The following is a 20,799-nucleotide window of genomic DNA, read 5'->3' on the forward strand; positions in this document are numbered from 1 at the left end:
TAATAGATAGGGTGCTATTGGCCACTTCAAATTGCAGTAGCCAATAGCATGCTGGCTAATGTACCCGCCCACTGCTGCTGTCAATTAGCAGAGGAGGACCTTAAGGAGAACTTTTTATTCTGACAGTGGCCTTTGTCAGAACACAAAAACAAACAAAAAACCAGCAGATAGAAAGGCAAGCGTTAGCTCCTCTGCTATCAACCTGCAATAAAAAAACAAAAAACAGCAGATAGCATGGGGTCCAGGAAAGGTTGACTCTGCTAGACAAGAGCAGCGGGTGTCAGGGAGCCGCTATCTTATAGCTGGAGACTGTAGCCATGGCAGCCTGTTGAAGGGCAGAGTGTCCATGGCTACAGTTCAGAGGGGGGTAACTGGGGCAAATGGATGATGGTGCTGAGCTTATTGTGCCTAAGATAACCGTTTGAGCCGTAACAAGTGGCGATAGTAGGTGCCATGACAACCTGTCACAGAAATATTTGCCTCCATGGTAAATAATTAACTGGTGGAGCCTGTCTGCAAAATAAGACATTTCCGGGGGCGAAGAGCTGACCAGTATCACAAACCTTGTGGTATAGAAATCACCTGAGTGCTTGTATTTCATGACCTCCCCCCCACTAATGGTCTCATTTATAGGAAGCAAGTTGTGAAATATTCAGTGCCGAAAAGAAACAATTAGAATTTTTATTGCTCAATTCAACTCCAGTTTAATCAGCAAAAAAAAGAATAAAAGATCAAAATGAAACGCCGTCACTGCACAATAAATAAATGAAAAACGTAAGTTTCACAGCACCGCGGTAAAAATGGCGACCATCTCTTCACTGTAAAAACTGGTTCAGCTTTTTCTGGATGTTCTCGAAAGAATGTCTTCCCATGTAATCGATGTGACCTTGCTCCCACTTTTTGCGCTCCTCCTCCCCCTGCAATTTCTCTTCCGCCTCACGGAGGGACAACTCCGACGCAGACTGCACGAGATGAGCCTGGGGAACATGGAACGCAAATGGAACCCATCAGGATCAGGTATTAAAGGCCGACCCCACCCAAAAATGATGGGCGCTGGTCTTCTAGAAGACTTGCCTTGTGTCTCTGCCCCTCCCACATGACCATACCACGGGTGTCTCTCCCTGTCTATGTTTATTGTACACCGTGGACAATTCCTCCGAGGAACGTGACACCATCATTTGGAGTTATAGCGGCCATAAATCCTTAATTTTTTTAGGCTGCCTTTGCTGACCTCTCCTGAAAATGTAAGTTGCTGGGCTGCAATGTTAGTCCAATGGCTTCAGTACATTTGTGGGGCACTGCTCAAGTATGCAGATCAAGAGTTATGACTTCACTCCGATCTTCTAATTCGCAAGCTAGTTCTGGGTCAGTGACATAGCTGTCTGAGTCCCCTATTGGGGAGATATTCCCTCACTTCCTGTCTGTATAGGAAGTGATGGGAAATCTCCCCAGACTGGGATCCATACAAAGATACATTTTTAGTAGAAAGGGGAAGGGTTAGAAGGTCTGACAATTATTTTTTTTACTGTCTGTGGTTATCTGTTCCGGTCACAATCGCTCACCCCTTTTCTAGTTCTGGTGTCACATGGACAGGAAGTCATGGGTGAACTCCCCAAATGGGGAACTCAGGCAATACACATTTTCTGTAGAATGGGGAAAAGTTAGAATGTCTGACAATGATTTTATTGCTGTCTGTCCTTTCCTGTCCCTGTGACAATTGCTCACCCCTTTTCTAATCCTGGTGTCACATGGACAAGAAGTAAGGGAAAATCGCCACAATGGGGTCACAGACAAAAAAAAAAAGTAGAGAATTTAACTCACTTCTAAACTAAAAAATGTTGGCTTTAGTTAGCCTTTAAAGCAGGGGTAAGCAAACTCCCACCCTCCAGCTTTTGTGGAACTACAAATCCCATGAGGCATTGCAAGACTCCGATAGCCACAAGCATGACTCCCAGGGGCAAATGCATTATGGGATATGTAGTTTGGAGGACCGGAGTTTGCCCACCCCCTGCTTTAAAGGCTTCCTGACCAATCTGAAAGCTCCCTTTACACAATCACGATAGGCATACTTAATTGGATATTAGGATATATATGGTCAGGCCCGGATTTCCCACAAGGCCACCGAGGCCCGGCCTCGGGGCGGCAGAGCGCAGAGGGGCGGCAGCGTAGGTGTGACTATCAGAATAAAATATATTGTTTACTGGCCAGAGTCTGCAAATACTGAACAACAACATGAACACACACACATAGAATATCTGTAGACAGTAATATGAGGAGAAAAATGCAATCATTTTGGAACAGCAACTAAAATGGGTCGGCTGCAGTGGGATTTGCTTAGCAGGAGGAATCGCTGGAAGATAATTATCACAATTAGAGGTAGAACGAAGACACACCAAAAAATATAACAGGGTTCAAACCACTATACACTGGGGGGAATTTATCAAAACTGGAGTAGTGCCCATGGCAACCAATCAGCATCTCTCTTCAGTTTGTTCAGTTAAGATTTCAAAATGAAAGAGAGACGCTGATTGGTTGCCATGGACAACTGCTCCAGATTCTTCTGCTACTGTATTGATAAATTCCCCTCAGTATGTTTTCTTATTTCACTTTAAGACCCAGACCCGCTCTATTATATTTCTATATTCACTGAAATGTTTGGTCAGAGGTGGGTGAAAATGCAAAGGCACGCGTTTGAGATAAAACAATAGAATGTTATATTTTCTGGTGTTATCGGGCACCTAATGAAGCATCTGTGACAATCTAAAACAATAAGAAGCAATTTGATTGCGTGAACAATTCAATTAACGTTGAATCAGGTTTTGAACATTCGTTTTTTTTCATTGCAACATAATCAAAAGCATGATCAATGACAAAGCCACTGAGAAGCTCTATCTATAGCGGAGGAGCAGCGATAGCGGTGAAGGATCCAGTAATAATACCATGTGGATGCTGTCTTGGTTTACAGGCTGCTGGTTGAGCTGAGATGGGAGTAGGAGGTCTTGAGCTTGTACACTGCCATCTGCTGGAGGCTGCACAGAGCTAGTATCAGGCAGCTAGAAAGACAGCAGTTAGATGTATTCGTTATCCCTTTATTACCACCTTTTGCTAACATTGGGGCTAAAATATAAAAAGAAAATTGTGCTTATCCATCGCTTTCATTTAAAAAACAAACAAAAAAAAAACACAAAAGGGCTGATTTATAAGCCTTCCAGTGCCGTTCACACAACACTACAACCACTAGATGGAGCCGAGGAGCATAGGAAATTCTTATGCTCCTCAGTGCCATCTAGTGGTGGTAAAGCCGTGCAAACGGCTTTCGCCCAGCTACACGCTGGGCTGAAGATTCATACATCAGCCCCTATGTCCTGTCCTCTAGTTTATAAAGAACGGCACGATATAATAGTTACAGTGGAGCTATGGGCAAAAGTAAAAATGACATATATGATGATGAGTCTGTCACTAGCTTTAACAGAGAAGTCTTTGTTTTTATAAGTCTCCACGTAATAAAGTTTTGCTACCTGTTGATCCTGCCAGTAGATCCATTATTTTTCCATGTCCTATAACAGGCCAAGCTGTCCAGCAAAAGTGACCGTTACAGGGTTTGTGACAAATCGTATAACACAGACAGGGGTGCTTACAATGGTTAACTTTTGTTCCTATGGTTTAAACTTTTTTTTGCTGTAGCCGCTACAAAAGTGTAAGATGGAGATTCATTGGTTTGCCCTTACTCAAAGTCCATTTAAAGCTAAATGTCCATGGTGCAATTAACCGCATTGTCACCCTGTCAAAGGAAGTGGAACCATCAAATCTTTCTTGCTTTACTGGCCCAGGAGATCAACACTGTCCATGGTGCTCACAGCTCTGTACATGGGGCACATTCTATGTCACATGGTTTCCCAGTTTATAAAGGTCAGGGCCACATCCTCTATCCATGTAAACTTACTGTGCTATCAGGACTGCCTGCTGGAGCTTCTTCGATGGAGTCCAAGGACGTATCATTCTTCATCTGAAGTTCCATCCTCCCAAACTGGTGGTGGAACCAAACACAAACATGAGAATAAACCGCTCAATACATTGTCCTACACCGATCCTACAGTGTCCTACACCGATCCTACATTGTCCCACCCCTATCCTATATTGTCCCACACCGATCCAATATTGTCCTACACACCGATCCTATATTGTCCTACACACCGATCCTACCTTGTCCTACACCTATCCTAGTGTCCTACACCTATCCTACATTGTCCTACACCGATCCTACATTGTCCTACACCGATCCTACATTGTCCTACACCTATCCTACATTGTCCTACACTTATCCTACATTGTCCTACACCGATCCTACATTGTCCTACATCGTTCCTACAAAGTCCTACACCGATCCTACATTGTCCTACACCGATCCTACATCGATCCTACAAAGTCCTACACCGATCCTACATTGTCCTACACCGATCCTACATTGTCCTACATCGATCCTACAAAGTCCTACACCGATCCTACATTGTCCTACACCGATCCTACATTGTCCTTCATCGATCCTACATTGTCCTTCATCGATCCTACATTGTCCTACACCGTTCCTACAAAGTCCTACACCGATCCTACATTGTCCTACACCGATCCTACATTGTCCTACACCGACCCTACATTGTCCTAAACCGATCCTACATTGTGCTACACCTATCCTACATTGTCCTACACCGATTCTACATTGTCCTACACCTACCCTACATTGTCCTACACCTACCCTACATTGTTCTACACTTATCCTACATTTCTCAGTCTATAAAGGTCACCTGATCTCAGGGCCAGATCCTTTATCCATGTAAACTTACTGTGCTATCAGGACTGCCTGCTGGAGCTTCTTCGATGGAGTCCAAGGACGTATCATTCTTCATCTGAAGTTCCATCCTCCCAAACTGGTGGTGGAACCAAACACAAACATGAGAATAAACCACTCAGTACATTGTCCTACACCAATCCTATATTGTCCTACACGGATCCTATATTGTCCTACACGGATCCTATATTGTCCTACACCGATCCTATATTGTTCTATACCGATCCTACATTGTCCCAACCGATCCTATATTGTCCCACACCGATCCTATATTGTCCCACACCTATCCTATATTGTACCACACCTATCCTATATTGTCCTACACTGATCATACATTGTCCTACACTGATCATACATTGTCCTACAGTGATCATACATTGTCCTACACCGATCCTACATTGTCTTACACCGATCCTACATTGTCCTACACCGATCCTACATTGTCCTACACCGATCCTACATTGTCCTACACCTATCCTATATTGTTCTACACCGATCCTACATTGTCCTAAACCGATCCTACATTGTCCTATACTGATCCTACATTGTCCTACACCTACCCTACATTGTCCTACACCTATCCTACATTGTTCTACACCGATCCTACAGTGTCCTACATTTCCCAGTCTATAAAGGTCACCTGATCTCAGGGCCAGATCCTCTATCCATGTAAACTTACTGTGCTATCAGGACTGCCTGCTGGAGCTTCTTCGATGGAGTCCAAGGACGTATCATTCTTCATCTGAAGTTCTATCCTCCCAAACTAGTGGTGGAACCAAACACAAACATGAGAATAAACCGCTCACTACATTGTCCTACACCGATCCTACATTGTCCCACACCGATCTTATATTGTCCCACACCGATCCTATATTGTCCCACACCGATCCTATATTGTCCCACACCGTTCCTACATTGTCCTACATCAATACTGCATTGTCCTACACCAATACTGCATTGCCGCACACCGATACTATATTGTCCCACACCAATACTGCATTGTCCTACACCTATCCTATATTTTCCTACACTGATCCTACACCGATCCTATATTATCCTACACCGATCCTATATTGTCCTAAACCGATCCTATATTGTCCTACACTGATCGTACATTGTCCTACACCTACCCTACATTGTCCTACACCTATCCTACATTGTTCTACACCGATCCTACAGTGTCCTACATTTCCCAGTCTATAAAGGTCACCTGATCTCAGGGCCAGGTCCTGTAAACTTACTGTGCTATCAGGACTGCCTGCTGGAGCTTCTTCGATGGAGTCCAAGGACGTATCATTCTTCATCTGAAGTTCCATCCTCCCAAACTGGTGGTGGAACCAAACACAAACATGAGAATAAACCGCTCACTACATTGTCCTACACCGATCCTACATTGTCCTACACCGATCCTACATTGTCCCACACCTATCCTATATTGTCCCACACCTATCCTATATTGTCCCACACCGATCCTAGTGTCCTACACAGATCCTAGTGTCCTACACCGATCCTACATTGTCCTACACCGATCCTACACCAATACTGCATTGTCCTACACCTATCCTACATTGTCCTACACCGATCCTACATTGTCCTACACCAATACTGCATTGTCCTACACCTATCATTTATTGTCATACACCGATCCTACATTGTCCTACACCTATCCTACATTGTCCTACACCGATCCTACATTGTCCTACACCAATACTGCATTGTCCTACACCTATCATTTATTGTCATACACCGATCCTACATTGTCCTACACCTATCCTACACCTATCCTACACCGATCCTACATTGTCCTACACCGATCCTACATTGGCCTACACCGATCCTACATTGTCCTACACCAATCCTACATTGTCCTACACCGATCCTACATTATCCTACACCGATCCTACATTGTCCTACACCGATACTATCTTGTGCTACACCGATCCTACATTGTCCTACACCTATCCTACATTGTCCTACACCGATCCTACACCTATCCTACATTGTCCTACACCTAACCTATATTGTCCTACACCTATCCTACATTGTCCTACACCGACCCTACAATGTCTTACACCTATCCTATATTGTTCTATACTTATCCTACATTGTCCTACATTTCCTAGTCTATAAAGGTCACCTGATCTCAGGGCCAGATCCTCTATCCATGTAAACTTACTGTGCTATCAGGACTGCCTGCTGGAGCTTCTTCGATGGAGTCCAAGGACGTATCATTCTTCCTCTGAAGTTCTATCCTCTCAAACTGGTGGTGGAACCAAACACAAACATGAGAATAAACCGCTCACTACATTGTCCTACACCGATCCTATATTGTCCTACACCGATCCTACATTGTCCCACACCTATCCTATATTGTCCCACACCTATCCTATATTGTGCTACACCGATCCTAGTGTCCTACACCAATACTGCATTGTCCTACACCTATCGTTTATTGTCCTACACCGATCCTACATTGTCCTACACCGATCCTACATTGTCCTACACCAATCCTACATTGTCATACACCTATACTACATTGTCCTACACCGATCCTACATTGTCCTACACCTATCCTATCCTATAGTGTCCTACACCGATCCTACATTGTCCTACACCAATCCTATATTGTCCTACACCTATCCTACATTGTCCTACACCGATCCTACACCAATCCTACATTGTCATACACCTATACTACATTGTCCTACACCGATCCTACATTGTCCTACACCTATCCTATCCTACATTGTCCTACACCGATCCTACATTGTCCTACACCAATCCTTTATTGTCCTACACCTATCCTACATTCTCCTACACCGATCCTACATTCTCCTACACCGATCCTACATTGTCCTACACTGATACTACATTGTCCTACACCTATCCTACATTGTCCTACACCTATCATAGTCCTACACCGATCCTACATAGTCCTACACCGATCCTACATAGTCCTACACCGATCTTACATAGTCCTACACCGATCCTACATAGTCCTACACCGATCCTACATAGTCCTACACCGATCCTACATAGTCCTACACCGATCCTACATAGTCCTACACCGATCCTACATTGTTCTACACCTATCCTACATTGTACTACACCAATCCTACATTGTCCTACACCTATCCTATATTGTTCTACACCTATCCTATATTGTTCTACACCGATCCTACATTGTCCTACACCGATTCTACATTGTCCTACACCGATCCTATATTGTCCTACACCGATCCTATATTGTCCTACACCGATCCTACATTGTCCTACACCGATCCTACATTGTCCTACACCGATCCTACATTGTCCTACACCGATCCTACATTGTCCTACACCGATCCTACATTGTCCTACACCGATCCTACATAGTCCTGCACTTACCCTACATTGTCCTACTCCTATCCTATATTGTTCTACACTTATCCTACATTGTCCTACACCGATCCTACATTGTCCTACACCGATCCTACATTGTGCTACACCGATCCTATATTGTCCCACACTGATCCTACATTGTCCTACACCAATCCTACATTGTCCTACACCAATCCTACATTGTCCTACACCTACCCTACATTGTCCTACACCTATCCTATATTGTTCTACACTTATCCTACATTGTCCTACACCGATCCTACATTGTCCTACACCGATCCTACATTGTCCTACACCGATCCTACATTGTCCTACACCGATCCTACATTGTCCTACACCTATCCTACATTGTCCTACACCGATCCTACATTGTGCTACAACAATTCTACATTGGAGTGCCGAGGTTGCCTACCCCTGCCATACACCTTTTCTTCCTGGAGATTCTGTAAATCCCAGGCACAGCTCCTATCAGCAGATACAAGTATAATTACACATTCACCTTATTTTCAGTGCTGTCTGGTTCCTGCTGTTCCATTAATAGTGGTAGAATATCCGATATGTAAGTCTGCCACCACAGCACCAGGAATGACAGATGCTGATTGCCGCTCAGAGATTCCTCTTCTACAATCCATTTGGTTTGTGGGTTATAATTACAGTTCCAGGGCTTAGGGGTGCCGATGAAATGAACAACCTTCCCCTCGGAGCCAAATCTGTGAAGGTGAAATATAAACTGCTCATTCACTCATTATATATTATCTGGAAATTATTACACAATATCGAGTATGGCTAAAGCCCAATCACATGTTCCATTATGTGAATGCACACCTGTTAATGCAGTGTTAACATGAATTGCGTTAAGGCAGCTCACTCTTTATGAATGGGCTGCCAACGCCCTATGACGGATGAGAAAACGTGCATGGCCCTTTTTTTCTAAAAATATGCCACCAAATGTAAGTCATTGCTTCGATTCAATGGTGTGTGTAAATTTGCACTTGAGCTATTGAGCTTTGTGCTCCTCACATCAGTGCAAGTGGCACTTAACCACGTAGCGCTGCCATACAACTGCAAAATATTATACAAAAACAGTTTATACCCTCCACTATAACTTTCCTGTACAGATCATGGTAACAGAACAACAGCTGCGCTTACAATTCATTCCAGTGCCCCTACAGAAGTTGTAGGAGTAGAATAAAAGCAGTACAACTGGCCTGCAAAACTGGATTTCCCACGAATGCTAAGCCAAGTAAGAACATACAAGTGTAGAAACTCAGGGGAGGGACAACACCCCAACACCACCCCTAATTTGTTCCGGTTCATCGCTAGAATATTCAGAATCCGGTATAAATGAGGATACGTACTGTTTAAAGGCGGGTGAGTACGTGTAAATAGAACTAATGCTCAAGTTGTAGATGAAGGGGAGATGTTTGCTGATGTCTGCCGTTGCCCAGTTACTAAAGAAACTGTTTAGTAGTCCTTGGTCTCCTCCTGTAATAAATAAAGCATGCAACAATGTACAAAATTAAAAAATAATATGCAGAAACCTGTTAAAGCTTAAACCCCAAACACCTCAACACCTGGCTACTGGAGCTAAAATGACATATTTCACCTGTAGTTCCACCTATTGGTGAAATCTGGTATCACAGGTACAGCAATAAGCAGCCTTATTGCTGAGTGGTTAGAGAGGGGGTACGCAACCCTGGTTGTGGAAATACAACTCCCATGAGGCACTGCAAGACTCTGACAGTCAAAGGTATGACTCCCTGAGGTAGAGGCATAATGGGATTTGTAGTGTCACCAGAGCTGGAGTGCCTTGGTTGGCTACCCTTGGTCTAGACCATAGACGATCAAGAACTGTAAACAACAGGAGGGGCCAACTGTCTACAAGGGGAATGCAGGAGACAGAGACCCGCAGCTGCTACTATATGGTACAGACTGAAATCTACATTTAATCTCACAATCCAGGAGAGGAATCTGAAGGTAAAAACTTTTTTTTAAAGGTGCAAAGTGTCATCCTTATCCTTCTTTCAGTGCTATGGGTGGATTCACATGTTGTGTGTGTGTAAAAGCACATGCAGTTTTTTGTGCTTTTAACATGCTATGGCACTCTTAGGCTCTGTTCACACCTAGGCGTATCAAAAACGCGCGTTTGTTGCGCATTTTTACCGCGATTCGCGGTAAAAAAAACGTGCGACAAACGCGCGTTTCCAAGGGCTACTTGGCTGTATACCAATGGAAACGTGCGACAAAAACGCCGCAAAGAAGCTCATGTACCTTTTCAGGCGTAGGCCGTTTTGTAGCGCGTTCAGACGGGCTGAAATATGGCAAGGTGTGAACCAGACCCATAGAAAACAATGGGATTTTCATGTTTGAGCGTTTTGTAGAGCGTTCGTAGAGCGTTGAACGTGCTACAAAACGTACAGGTGTGAACCAGGCCTAAGTATGCTTTTTATCACTGATGCGTGTTTTAACCTATGCCTACATGCATGTTGTTGTATTTCCCTTCGTACATACTAGCTGCATGCTTGTTCTGTTTTAGTAACTTGCTAAACAATGAAGTGAGAATGAAGATAGCAAGCATAGCCATTTTAGAAAAGCAGCAATGGCAGCTCCCATATCTTTATTCTGACAGATTCCCTTTGAAAATGATAGTTGCCTGGCTGTCTCTGGCCTCCATCGTTTCTCAGTCATTGATCCTGAACAAGCATGCAGCAAGTAAACTCCTTATCAGCCTACTTATTTTGGAGCAGTGATTCATATAATATTAAAATCTTTGGATCACTATGACAGCCAGGTACCTCTCATTTGTTCAGCAACGTCACCCTACAAATTTTATCGGCAAAGTTGCTAAACTGTTACAGTGGAGTTGGATTTTTAATCTTCACAGAAGGCTGAGGTGGCGATTTCATACTGTGGCAGGGATAGTCCCTTCCCATGGCTGTCCGTTGGCAGCCACACGATGAAGCACAATGGCAATGCTTGGCTTACCATCAAAGCTGCCGTGATCTTCTGCATACTTGAGAAGGCGGACGAAGGTCTCCAGGGACGGTCTGAACACAAACACTCCGCTGTTAAAGCAATCCGGCCAACCCGAGTCAGGGGCAGCTGAGAACTCCTCCCGTTCAAACAGCTCGTCTATGTTACAAAGAGCCTATTACAGACAGAGAGCAGAGGCAAGTCTTCCAAGAAATGTACACTGGTGTAGACAGAAATGGGTCAAGTATCAGCAGGAGAGAGTCTCCAAAACTTTATTCTAATCCAAGGAACCAGCCTAGGACCAAAGGGAATGATAGTGGGGTTAGGACACAGCTAGGCTGAAATCTATGGCATGGGCAATTTTTGCTATCAGCATATACACAGGTCTGAACCATCAGGTAGGTGGTTTTTAAAGGAAATTCCCCTCAAATCATCAAAAACGGGCATTTCAGTTAGTTCAATCTGCTGTGCCATTGTTTTCTTATATCTCTTAGACACTCCAGTCATAGGATCTCTACTTTATAGTTCCTGTTCTCTTTCTGGTGTTAATATCCACCTTTGTGTGTCTTGGGCCTAGCAAGGAGAGAGCGAACCCCACATATCGGACACAACAGGTGTGCAGACCCGGGAACTCAGCCCAGAGATCTCACCTGTAGATAGAAGAGGTATCGGGTGGTTGAACTCTCAAGCATCTACCAAGCACTAAAATATTTTGGGTGGACTGACTCTATAACAGCTGTAATTCACCGGTAAATTGGCTTCCAATTGGCTTTCCCCTCACCTTCTGTTTCCCCAGTGACACCCGGTGTGTCAGGGTATGGCCTGGTGTCAATAGGACAGGAAGAACGGGGAAATGTCCCTTACAGGAGGTAGAATACGTCTATTTATTGACGTACATGCAAAAGAAGTAGCATAGCACAGTCAATGCGATGTTTCGGGGTCACGTAAGATCCCCTTCATCAGGCAGAAGAAGTGATGAAGGGGATCCTACGTGACCCCGAAACGTCGCATTGACTGTGCTATGCTACTTCTTTTGCATGTACATCAATAAACAGACGTATTCTACCTGCTGTTGGAGTGCCGGTGTCCACATTCTTTTGTATCACTGTGACAGTGGCCATCCGTCGACTACCGAGCACCCATGTTATTCTGATGGATGAGCAGTCAGGAGTGCAATGGGTACATGGACTATGTCCCTTACAGGGACACTGACAATATAATAATATACAAAACCAGGAGTATGTCGAGTGATGAGACCAAAACTAGTCACAGCCATAAATGCAATGTTTGAAGAGGAGTCAACAAGGCCTTTAATGAGAAGCACACCATCCCTATTGCATTCATGAGCCAGGAAGCTGCGCATGGGGCACACTAGGCCTTTCCAACATAGAAAAGAGCCAAAATATTAGGTAACACTTCAGTGAAAGCAAGAGAAAAAACTGGAGGCTCAGTGATGCTGACCTCAGGTCCATTGAGCAACTTTTGGGGAGATCTCAAGCATGAGAAACATGTTAGACAACATAAGAATTTACAGGACCTGGAGGCTTTTGGTTAAGAAGAAATGGGCAGCTTTATCATGGGGGTGGATACATTAATATGGAATTCAAGATCCAGCCTGTGCAATCCAGGAGCCAGCAGGATTTTTTCTTTAGGAGCTCGCTCCATTGACAACTAGATAAAAACCTCAAAAGTTGTGTGCCAGCTGTCATTTTTAAGGAACATTGGTGACCAGGCTCCTGGACATTTTCCAGCCCTGCTTTATCACATGATAAAATAAAGAGCTTCATTCACAACTATCTCAGAAGACTTCAAGCCGTCATTAATGAAAAGGTGGGAATGCATGGTATCAAGAACTAAGAGTATACCTCATTTCAAACTGGACCATCCTGAAGCCAGAGACAGCCATGGACCTGGTAATCTTATAAGGGGGTCAGAAAGGGTAGTGTATTTCTTTCAGTGCACTCTTAAAATTAGAGAGGGGATTAAAAATCATATGTAGTGATCTGGTCCACTTCAATAAAGCCAAACTAAAACCCAAGAGCTGTTGTCTGGAGGTCCATCCCATACACACTTGTAATCAGAGTCCAGAGTCCTATAATCAGGGCTTTCATCCCTAAAGACTCTTGGGTTCACCGATGAATATGTCCCGCATTTTACAAGGAGGACCCAATATGTTCATATAGACTTCTGCCATACTCACGATGGTGTCAGCATCCATGTACACGCACTTTGTGTACTGTGTGAGGGTCCAGCACTGGATCTTGGTGAAGGTTACCCCAAGTTCTGGTCGCTTCAGCAAGGACAAGCGTACCGTGTCTGCGCTGTCCAAGATGTCCACTTCAACTACTTTGTCAAAGACGTCACTGAGGATTCCCCTTCCAAAAGAAAAACAACAATTTACCAATGTGCCTGCACCGTCTAAGAGCTAGAATCAATGGGCCTCTATATAAAAAACAGGGTCTGGTATTTTTAGAATGTGGTATAGGGTTGGCTTCACACAGGTACCCTTTGATCCCTGATTCTGGAAAAAGATACAAGCATGACTGGAGAGGGATGGAGGGCAGAGCAAGATAGACCTGATGAGCTGTATATAGGAGGTTAGAAGTCAGAGAAAAGTACCTCCCACCAGACTTGTCTCCAATGCCTCCCTGTAGAAACTATGCCAAAACCAAGGGATGCATTTATTAAAAAAATTGTAGAGCCATCTGTCCTGAGAAACTTCCATGTACATTAATTCTGTGAGAATAGAAGCAAAAACAAATGGTTTTGGCATATTTTCTTTCCAGGTTGAATGTAATACCAGAAAAATACCACATTATGGCCACCAGATGGAGCTGAGGAGCATAGGAAATAAGTATTTTCTTCCTATGCTCCTCAGCTCCATCTAGTGGCCATAACACAGTATTCTCCTGATGCGCTCTAATTTTATGAAGCCGTGTCATTACACGGCATCCTGATTGGCTGGCTTCTCGACCAATGAGGAAACCGAGCAGCAAGTCATTACACGAGTCATTGTACTCGTACATTGTACGAGTACTCGCCCAAATACTTGGCATCGGCACCGATACTAGTATTGGTGCATCCCTAGTTATAACCCTCCCTTACGCTATCTAAAACCTAAAAAATTCTAATTTAATCCTTTTCTAAAAGATTGTGCTTATTATGACAACAAACAGCTTTTTTGTGGGCTAAGTGGTGTCAGCCCTCTCCAGTTGCCTTTTGCGAAACCACTGAAGCCCTCCCACATCCCCTATTCTCTACAATGCAGACACTAATTATTCTGCAGTCCAAGATAAGAACTAGAAGGGCCGATGAGACTCCTGGAGATAACACAGGAAATGAGCACATGACAGCTCGGAATTTCTGACCGCATCAACAGGCAGTAGATCATTCTTGGGGTTTACATACATGTTAAAGGAGAACTATGAGATGAGTGATTTCCACTCATCTCATAGTTCTAAGCCGACCTGTGACAATGAGACTGTCACAGGTCGGCTCAGTAGATCGGGAGGTGAGGGAACACATACCGGGTTTCGCTCGCCTCTCACACCTTCGTTACACCTTCACCATTGACTCCAAGCTATTTCACCAACACAAAGCACGATATGTCGCTCTTACCTCATCCGACCCGTGACCTCTGACGTGATCATGACCACCAGCTGATGGGATGTTTTGTGATTTCTTAATGATTTCCCGAGGACCAACGCTCCCTGACAATAGAGGTCGTTGGTGCCGAGGGTGACAAAGGCTTGGTCTGTAACTGAAAGACAACAAGGGAAACGAGGGGCATCACTGATCTGGAAGCGACACACACACATACATGTTCACATGGCCTTTTAAAATGGTGTCACACAAGCAGTGGCCCTGCTCCACTTATCTAGCCCCCCCACCAATAGCACCCCACTCTTCATCTATATGATGGTGGTCCCCATCCTGAAAGATTGTTGTCCAGGCCCTCTACAGGAGTAATGCATTTACTTCTCCAGGGGCATCCCTGCTCCTAAATTTAGGTGTGAGGGGCTGCACATTGATTTTCAACCAAAACCAAAGTCTGTTCACTTCAACTTGGCTGCTGACTGCAAAAATGGGGGCCCTCCCTGCTGTAAGGTGGGGGGAGGGTCACCCGAACTGAGAAATCCACATGTAGATGGGCCAAATGAGAGCGCCACATCAGGTGATAGGAGTCAGAAAGTCTTCAATTAAATGTCTGCCTACAATGAGAACATAAATACAGGCAACGCGTTTTGGGGGTCAAAAACATCCCCCTTTATCAGCGCTACAAAACAATGTAAATAAGGGCAGCTAAAAACATACACAGCACAAAACGTTCTGGCTCTATTTGAACTCTGATTGTCATCTTGCTATTGATGTATGCGATGGACACGTAAAGACACATTTTCAGAGATTATATCGATATATTTGCTTTTTTCCTTATGATCGGGGCCAGTTTTGGGCAAAGTGTGGCCCCCCAGATGTTAAAAGTTGGTGGCTGTCTAAATTGACCCTACTATACATGTGAGATAGGGACCTTAGATTGTAAGCTCCTTGGGTGCAGGGACTGATGTGCATGTACAGTATGTAAATTGTCAGCGTTATATAAATACCTGTAATAAATGAGTAATGAGTGGAGCTTTACTTACCAGGCATTGTGAATGGACGTAGAATCAGCCTCTGTAGAAATGTATCATCAGATCCTTCAATGTGTTCCTACAAATAATAACAGTAACATCTCATCAAATACTATGGTTCTATCCAGAAGATCCCCCACCTCAGTCCATATAGAACCATCTCCTCACATACTATGTATGACTCTACCCAACAGATCCCCCACCACAGTCCATAACAGACCCATCTCCTCACATACTATGTATGACTCTACCCAACAGTTCCCCCACCACCGTCAATGACAGATCTCCTCACATACTATGTATGACTCTACCCAACAGATCCCCCACCACAGTCCATAACCGACCCATCTCCTCACATACTATGTATGACTCTACCCAACAGATCCCCCACCACAGTCCATAGTTCTTATATAATATTCACATAGCAGAAATTCCATTCTGTAAATCAATAACTCTCCTGTAGACACAGGCACACACCTATGAAATAATACTCATGATGGCAGGGAACCATTCTTATAACGATTCATATATAGAGGGTGACACATGGGGGCCTATTTAATAAACATAGTCAGGGGCGCAGTCCAACATGTTATAACCCAAAGTAATCAGAATTTGCATTAGTAAAGTCAGGCTAGGACGCCCCGGGTTCTGATGGGTTTATAAGAGGACTGCACTCTGCATTTGACTCTGTGTATGAATGGGCCTGATGGTGTCACATTCCCCTTTAAATCGGTTTCTTAATCAAGCATCTGAGTTCCTAGCTCCGCCCACACAACTACATCCCAGCAGCTGAGTTCCCAGCTCCGCCCACACAACTACATCCCAGCAGCTGAGTTCCCAGCTCCGCCCACACAACTACATCCCAGCAGCTGAGTTCCCAGCTCCGCCCACACAACTACATCCCAGCAGCTGAGTTCCCAGCTCCGCCCACACAACTACATCCCAGCAGCTGAGTTCCCAGCTCCGCCCACACAACTACATCCCAGCAGCTGAGTTCCCAGCTCCGCCCACACAACTACATCCCAGCAGCTGAGTTCCCAGCTCCGCCCACACAACTACATCCCAGCAGCTGAGTTCCCAGCTCCGCCCACACAACTACATCCCAGCAGCTGAGTTCCCAGCTCCGCCCACACAACTACATCCCAGCAGCTGAGTTCCCAGCTCCGCCCACACAACTACATCCCAGCAGCTGAGTTCCCAGCTCCGCCCACACAACTACATCCCAGCAGCTGAGTTCCCAGCTCCGCCCACACAACTACATCCCAGCAGCTGAGTTCCCAGCTCCGCCCACACAACTACATCCCAGCAGCTGAGTTCCCAGCTCCGCCCACACAACTACATCCCAGCAGCTGAGTTCCCAGCTCCGCCCACACAACTACATCCCAGCAGCTGAGTTCCCAGCTCCGCCCACACAACTACATCCCAGCAGCTGAGTTCCCAGCTCCGCCCACACAACTACATCCCAGCAGCTGAGTTCCCAGCTCCGCCCACACAACTACATCCCAGCAGCTGAGTTCCCAGCTCCGCCCACACAACTACATCCCAGCAGCTGAGTTCCCAGCTCCGCCCACACAACTACATCCCAGCAGCTGAGTTCCCAGCTCCGCCCACACAACTACATCCCAGCAGCTGAGTTCCCAGCTCCGCCCACACAACTACATCCCAGCAGCTGAGTTCCCAGCTCCGCCCACACAACTACATCCCAGCAGCTGAGTTCCCAGCTCCGCCCACACAACTACATCCCAGCAGCTGAGTTCCCAGCTCCGCCCACACAACTACATCCCAGCAGCTGAGTTCCCAGCTCCGCCCACACAACTACATCCCAGCAGCTGAGTTCCCAGCTCCGCCCACACAACTACATCCCAGCAGCTGAGTTCCCAGCTCCGCCCACACAACTACATCCCAGCAGCTGAGTTCCCAGCTCCGCCCACACAACTACATCCCAGCAGCTGAGTTCCCAGCTCCGCCCACACAACTACATCCCAGCAGCTGAGTTCCCAGCTCCGCCCACACAACTACATCCCAGCAGCTGAGTTCCCAGCTCCGCCCACACAACTACATCCCAGCAGCTGAGTTCCCAGCTCCGCCCACACAACTACATCCCAGCAGCTGAGTTCCCAGCTCCGCCCACACAACTACATCCCAGCAGCTGAGTTCCCAGCTCCGCCCACACAACTACATCCCAGCAGCTGAGTTCCCAGCTCCGCCCACACAACTACATCCCAGCAGCTGAGTTCCCAGCTCCGCCCACACAACTACATCCCAGCAGCTGAGTTCCCAGCTCCGCCCACACAACTACATCCCAGCAGCTGAGTTCCCAGCTCCGCCCACACAACTACATCCCAGCAGCTGAGTTCCCAGCTCCGCCCACACAACTACATCCCAGCAGCTGAGTTCCCAGCTCCGCCCACACAACTACATCCCAGCAGCTGAGTTCCCAGCTCCGCCCACACAACTACATCCCAGCAGCTGAGTTCCCAGCTCCGCCCACACAACTACATCCCAGCAGCTGAGTTCCCAGCTCCGCCCACACAACTACATCCCAGCAGCTGAGTTCCCAGCTCCGCCCACACAACTACATCCCAGCAGCTGAGTTCCCAGCTCCGCCCACACAACTACATCCCAGCAGCTGAGTTCCCAGCTCCGCCCACACAACTACATCCCAGCAGCTGAGTTCCCAGCTCCGCCCACACAACTACATCCCAGCAGCTGAGTTCCCAGCTCCGCCCACACAACTACATCCCAGCAGCTGAGTTCCCAGCTCCGCCCACACAACTACATCCCAGCAGCTGAGTTCCCAGCTCCGCCCACACAACTACATCCCAGCAGCTGAGTTCCCAGCTCCGCCCACACAACTACATCCCAGCAGCTGAGTTCCCAGCTCCGCCCACACAACTACATCCCAGCAGCTGAGTTCCCAGCTCCGCCCACACAACTACATCCCAGCAGCTGAGTTCCCAGCTCCGCCCACACAACTACATCCCAGCAGCTGAGTTCCCAGCTCCGCCCACACAACTACATCCCAGCAGCTGAGTTCCCAGCTCCGCCCACACAACTACATCCCAGCAGCTGAGTTCCCAGCTCCGCCCACACAACTACATCCCAGCAGCTGAGTTCCCAGCTCCGCCCACACAACTACATCCCAGCAGCTGAGTTCCCAGCTCCGCCCACACAACTACATCCCAGCAGCTGAGTTCCCAGCTCCGCCCACACAACTACATCCCAGCAGCTGAGTTCCCAGCTCCGCCCACACAACTACATCCCAGCAGCTGAGTTCCCAGCTCCGCCCACACAACTACATCCCAGCAGCTGAGTTCCCAGCTCCGCCCACACAACTACATCCCAGCAGCTGAGTTCCCAGCTCCGCCCACACAACTACATCCCAGCAGCTGAGTTCCCAGCTCCGCCCACACAACTACATCCCAGCAGCTGAGTTCCCAGCTCCGCCCACACAACTACATCCCAGCAGCTGAGTTCCCAGCTCCGCCCACACAACTACATCCCAGCAGCTGAGTTCCCAGCTCCGCCCACACAACTACATCCCAGCAGCTGAGTTCCCAGCTCCGCCCACACAACTACATCCCAGCAGCTGAGTTCCCAGCTCCGCCCACACAACTACATCCCAGCAGCTGAGTTCCCAGCTCCGCCCACACAACTACATCCCAGCAGCTGAGTTCCCAGCTCCGCCCACACAACTACATCCCAGCAGCTGAGTTCCCAGCTCCGCCCACACAACTACATCCCAGCAGCTGAGTTCCCAGCTCCGCCCACACAACTACATCCCAGCAGCTGAGTTCCCAGCTCCGCCCACACAACTACATCCCAGCAGCTGAGTTCCCAGCTCCGCCCACACAACTACATCCCAGCAGCTGAGTTCCCAGCTCCGCCCACACAACTACATCCCAGCAGCTGAGTTCCCAGCTCCGCCCACACAACTACATCCCAGCAGCTGAGTTCCCAGCTCCGCCCACACAACTACATCCCAGCAGCTGAGTTCCCAGCTCCGCCCACACAACTACATCCCAGCAGCTGAGTTCCCAGCTCCGCCCACACAACTACATCCCAGCAGCTGAGTTCCCAGCTCCGCCCACACAACTACATCCCAGCAGCTGAGTTCCCAGCTCCGCCCACACAACTACATCCCAGCAGCTGAGTTCCCAGCTCCGCCCACACAACTACATCCCAGCAGCTGAGTTCCCAGCTCCGCCCACACAACTACATCCCAGCAGCTGAGTTCCCAGCTCCGCCCACACAACTACATCCCAGCAGCTGAGTTCCCAGCTCCGCCCACACAACTACATCCCAGCAGCTGAGTTCCCAGCTCCGCCCACACAACTACATCCCAGCAGCTGAGTTCCCAGCTCCGCCCACACAACTACATCCCAGCAGCTGAGTTCCCAGCTCCGCCCACACAACTACATCCCAGCAGCTTAGTTCCCAGCTCCGCCCACTCACTGCCTCTATCAAATAGAATGTTTCTCTTCTTGGAGGAACATTCTTTTATTCTACATCACAGAGCATGGAGTAAGCATGGATTCCATGTTAGGAAGGGGGCAAACTTTAGCTAGGATCGGTGGGGGGCGGGGGTGGGGTGTCTATGCTATGACCCCGCCACAGCAAGAACCAATACATCACTCCACCTATAAGTTGGATGCCACTTTGGGGTGGCTCAGCAGGTCTGCACGAACCTTGCCAGTCAATCTCTGCCCTCCATTCACACCCCCCTGATACAGTACCAGCTGTCAGAACACCACACTGAGCCCTCCATGCCATGCTGTTACTGGCAGCCCCCTGCAATGCCGCACAGATCTCCGCACACCGACATGCAGGCTGGTGACATGTATGGGGGGGGTTAGCAGGGACAACCTTGTGCCCCGAGGATCGGCATGACTCAGGCTGCAGTACCCGGGCGCTCAGCGATCATGCAATCCCTATGTAGACCTGGTGTGCAGGAAGTCCTCTGGTTGCCCT

At 47.1% G+C, this 20,799-nt stretch overlaps 1 protein-coding gene across 1 annotated transcript; it reads right to left on the reverse strand.

Annotated features, from left to right (window-relative positions):
* Positions 1 to 721: 721 nt before the first annotated feature.
* On the reverse strand, positions 722 to 20,799 carry LOC108785075 (glycogenin-1-like). The gene is made up of 10 exons (XM_018554074.1): positions 20,770 to 20,799; positions 15,841 to 15,907; positions 14,819 to 14,960; positions 13,401 to 13,575; positions 11,213 to 11,375; positions 9,586 to 9,712; positions 8,727 to 8,937; positions 5,526 to 5,609; positions 2,940 to 3,053; positions 722 to 977 (listed from the first exon to the last, which is right to left on the reverse strand). Exons 2-10 carry the CDS (start codon positions 15,845 to 15,847, stop codon positions 816 to 818), a joined length of 1,185 nt encoding a protein of 394 aa, XP_018409576.1. The 5' UTR covers positions 15,848 to 15,907; positions 20,770 to 20,799; the 3' UTR covers positions 722 to 815.

The sequence above is a fragment of the Nanorana parkeri genome, unplaced genomic scaffold (genome assembly GCF_000935625.1).
Source record: "Nanorana parkeri isolate BGI_ZX_2015 unplaced genomic scaffold, ASM93562v1 scaffold141, whole genome shotgun sequence".
In the NCBI taxonomy this organism is placed as follows: domain Eukaryota; kingdom Metazoa; phylum Chordata; class Amphibia; order Anura; family Dicroglossidae; genus Nanorana; species Nanorana parkeri.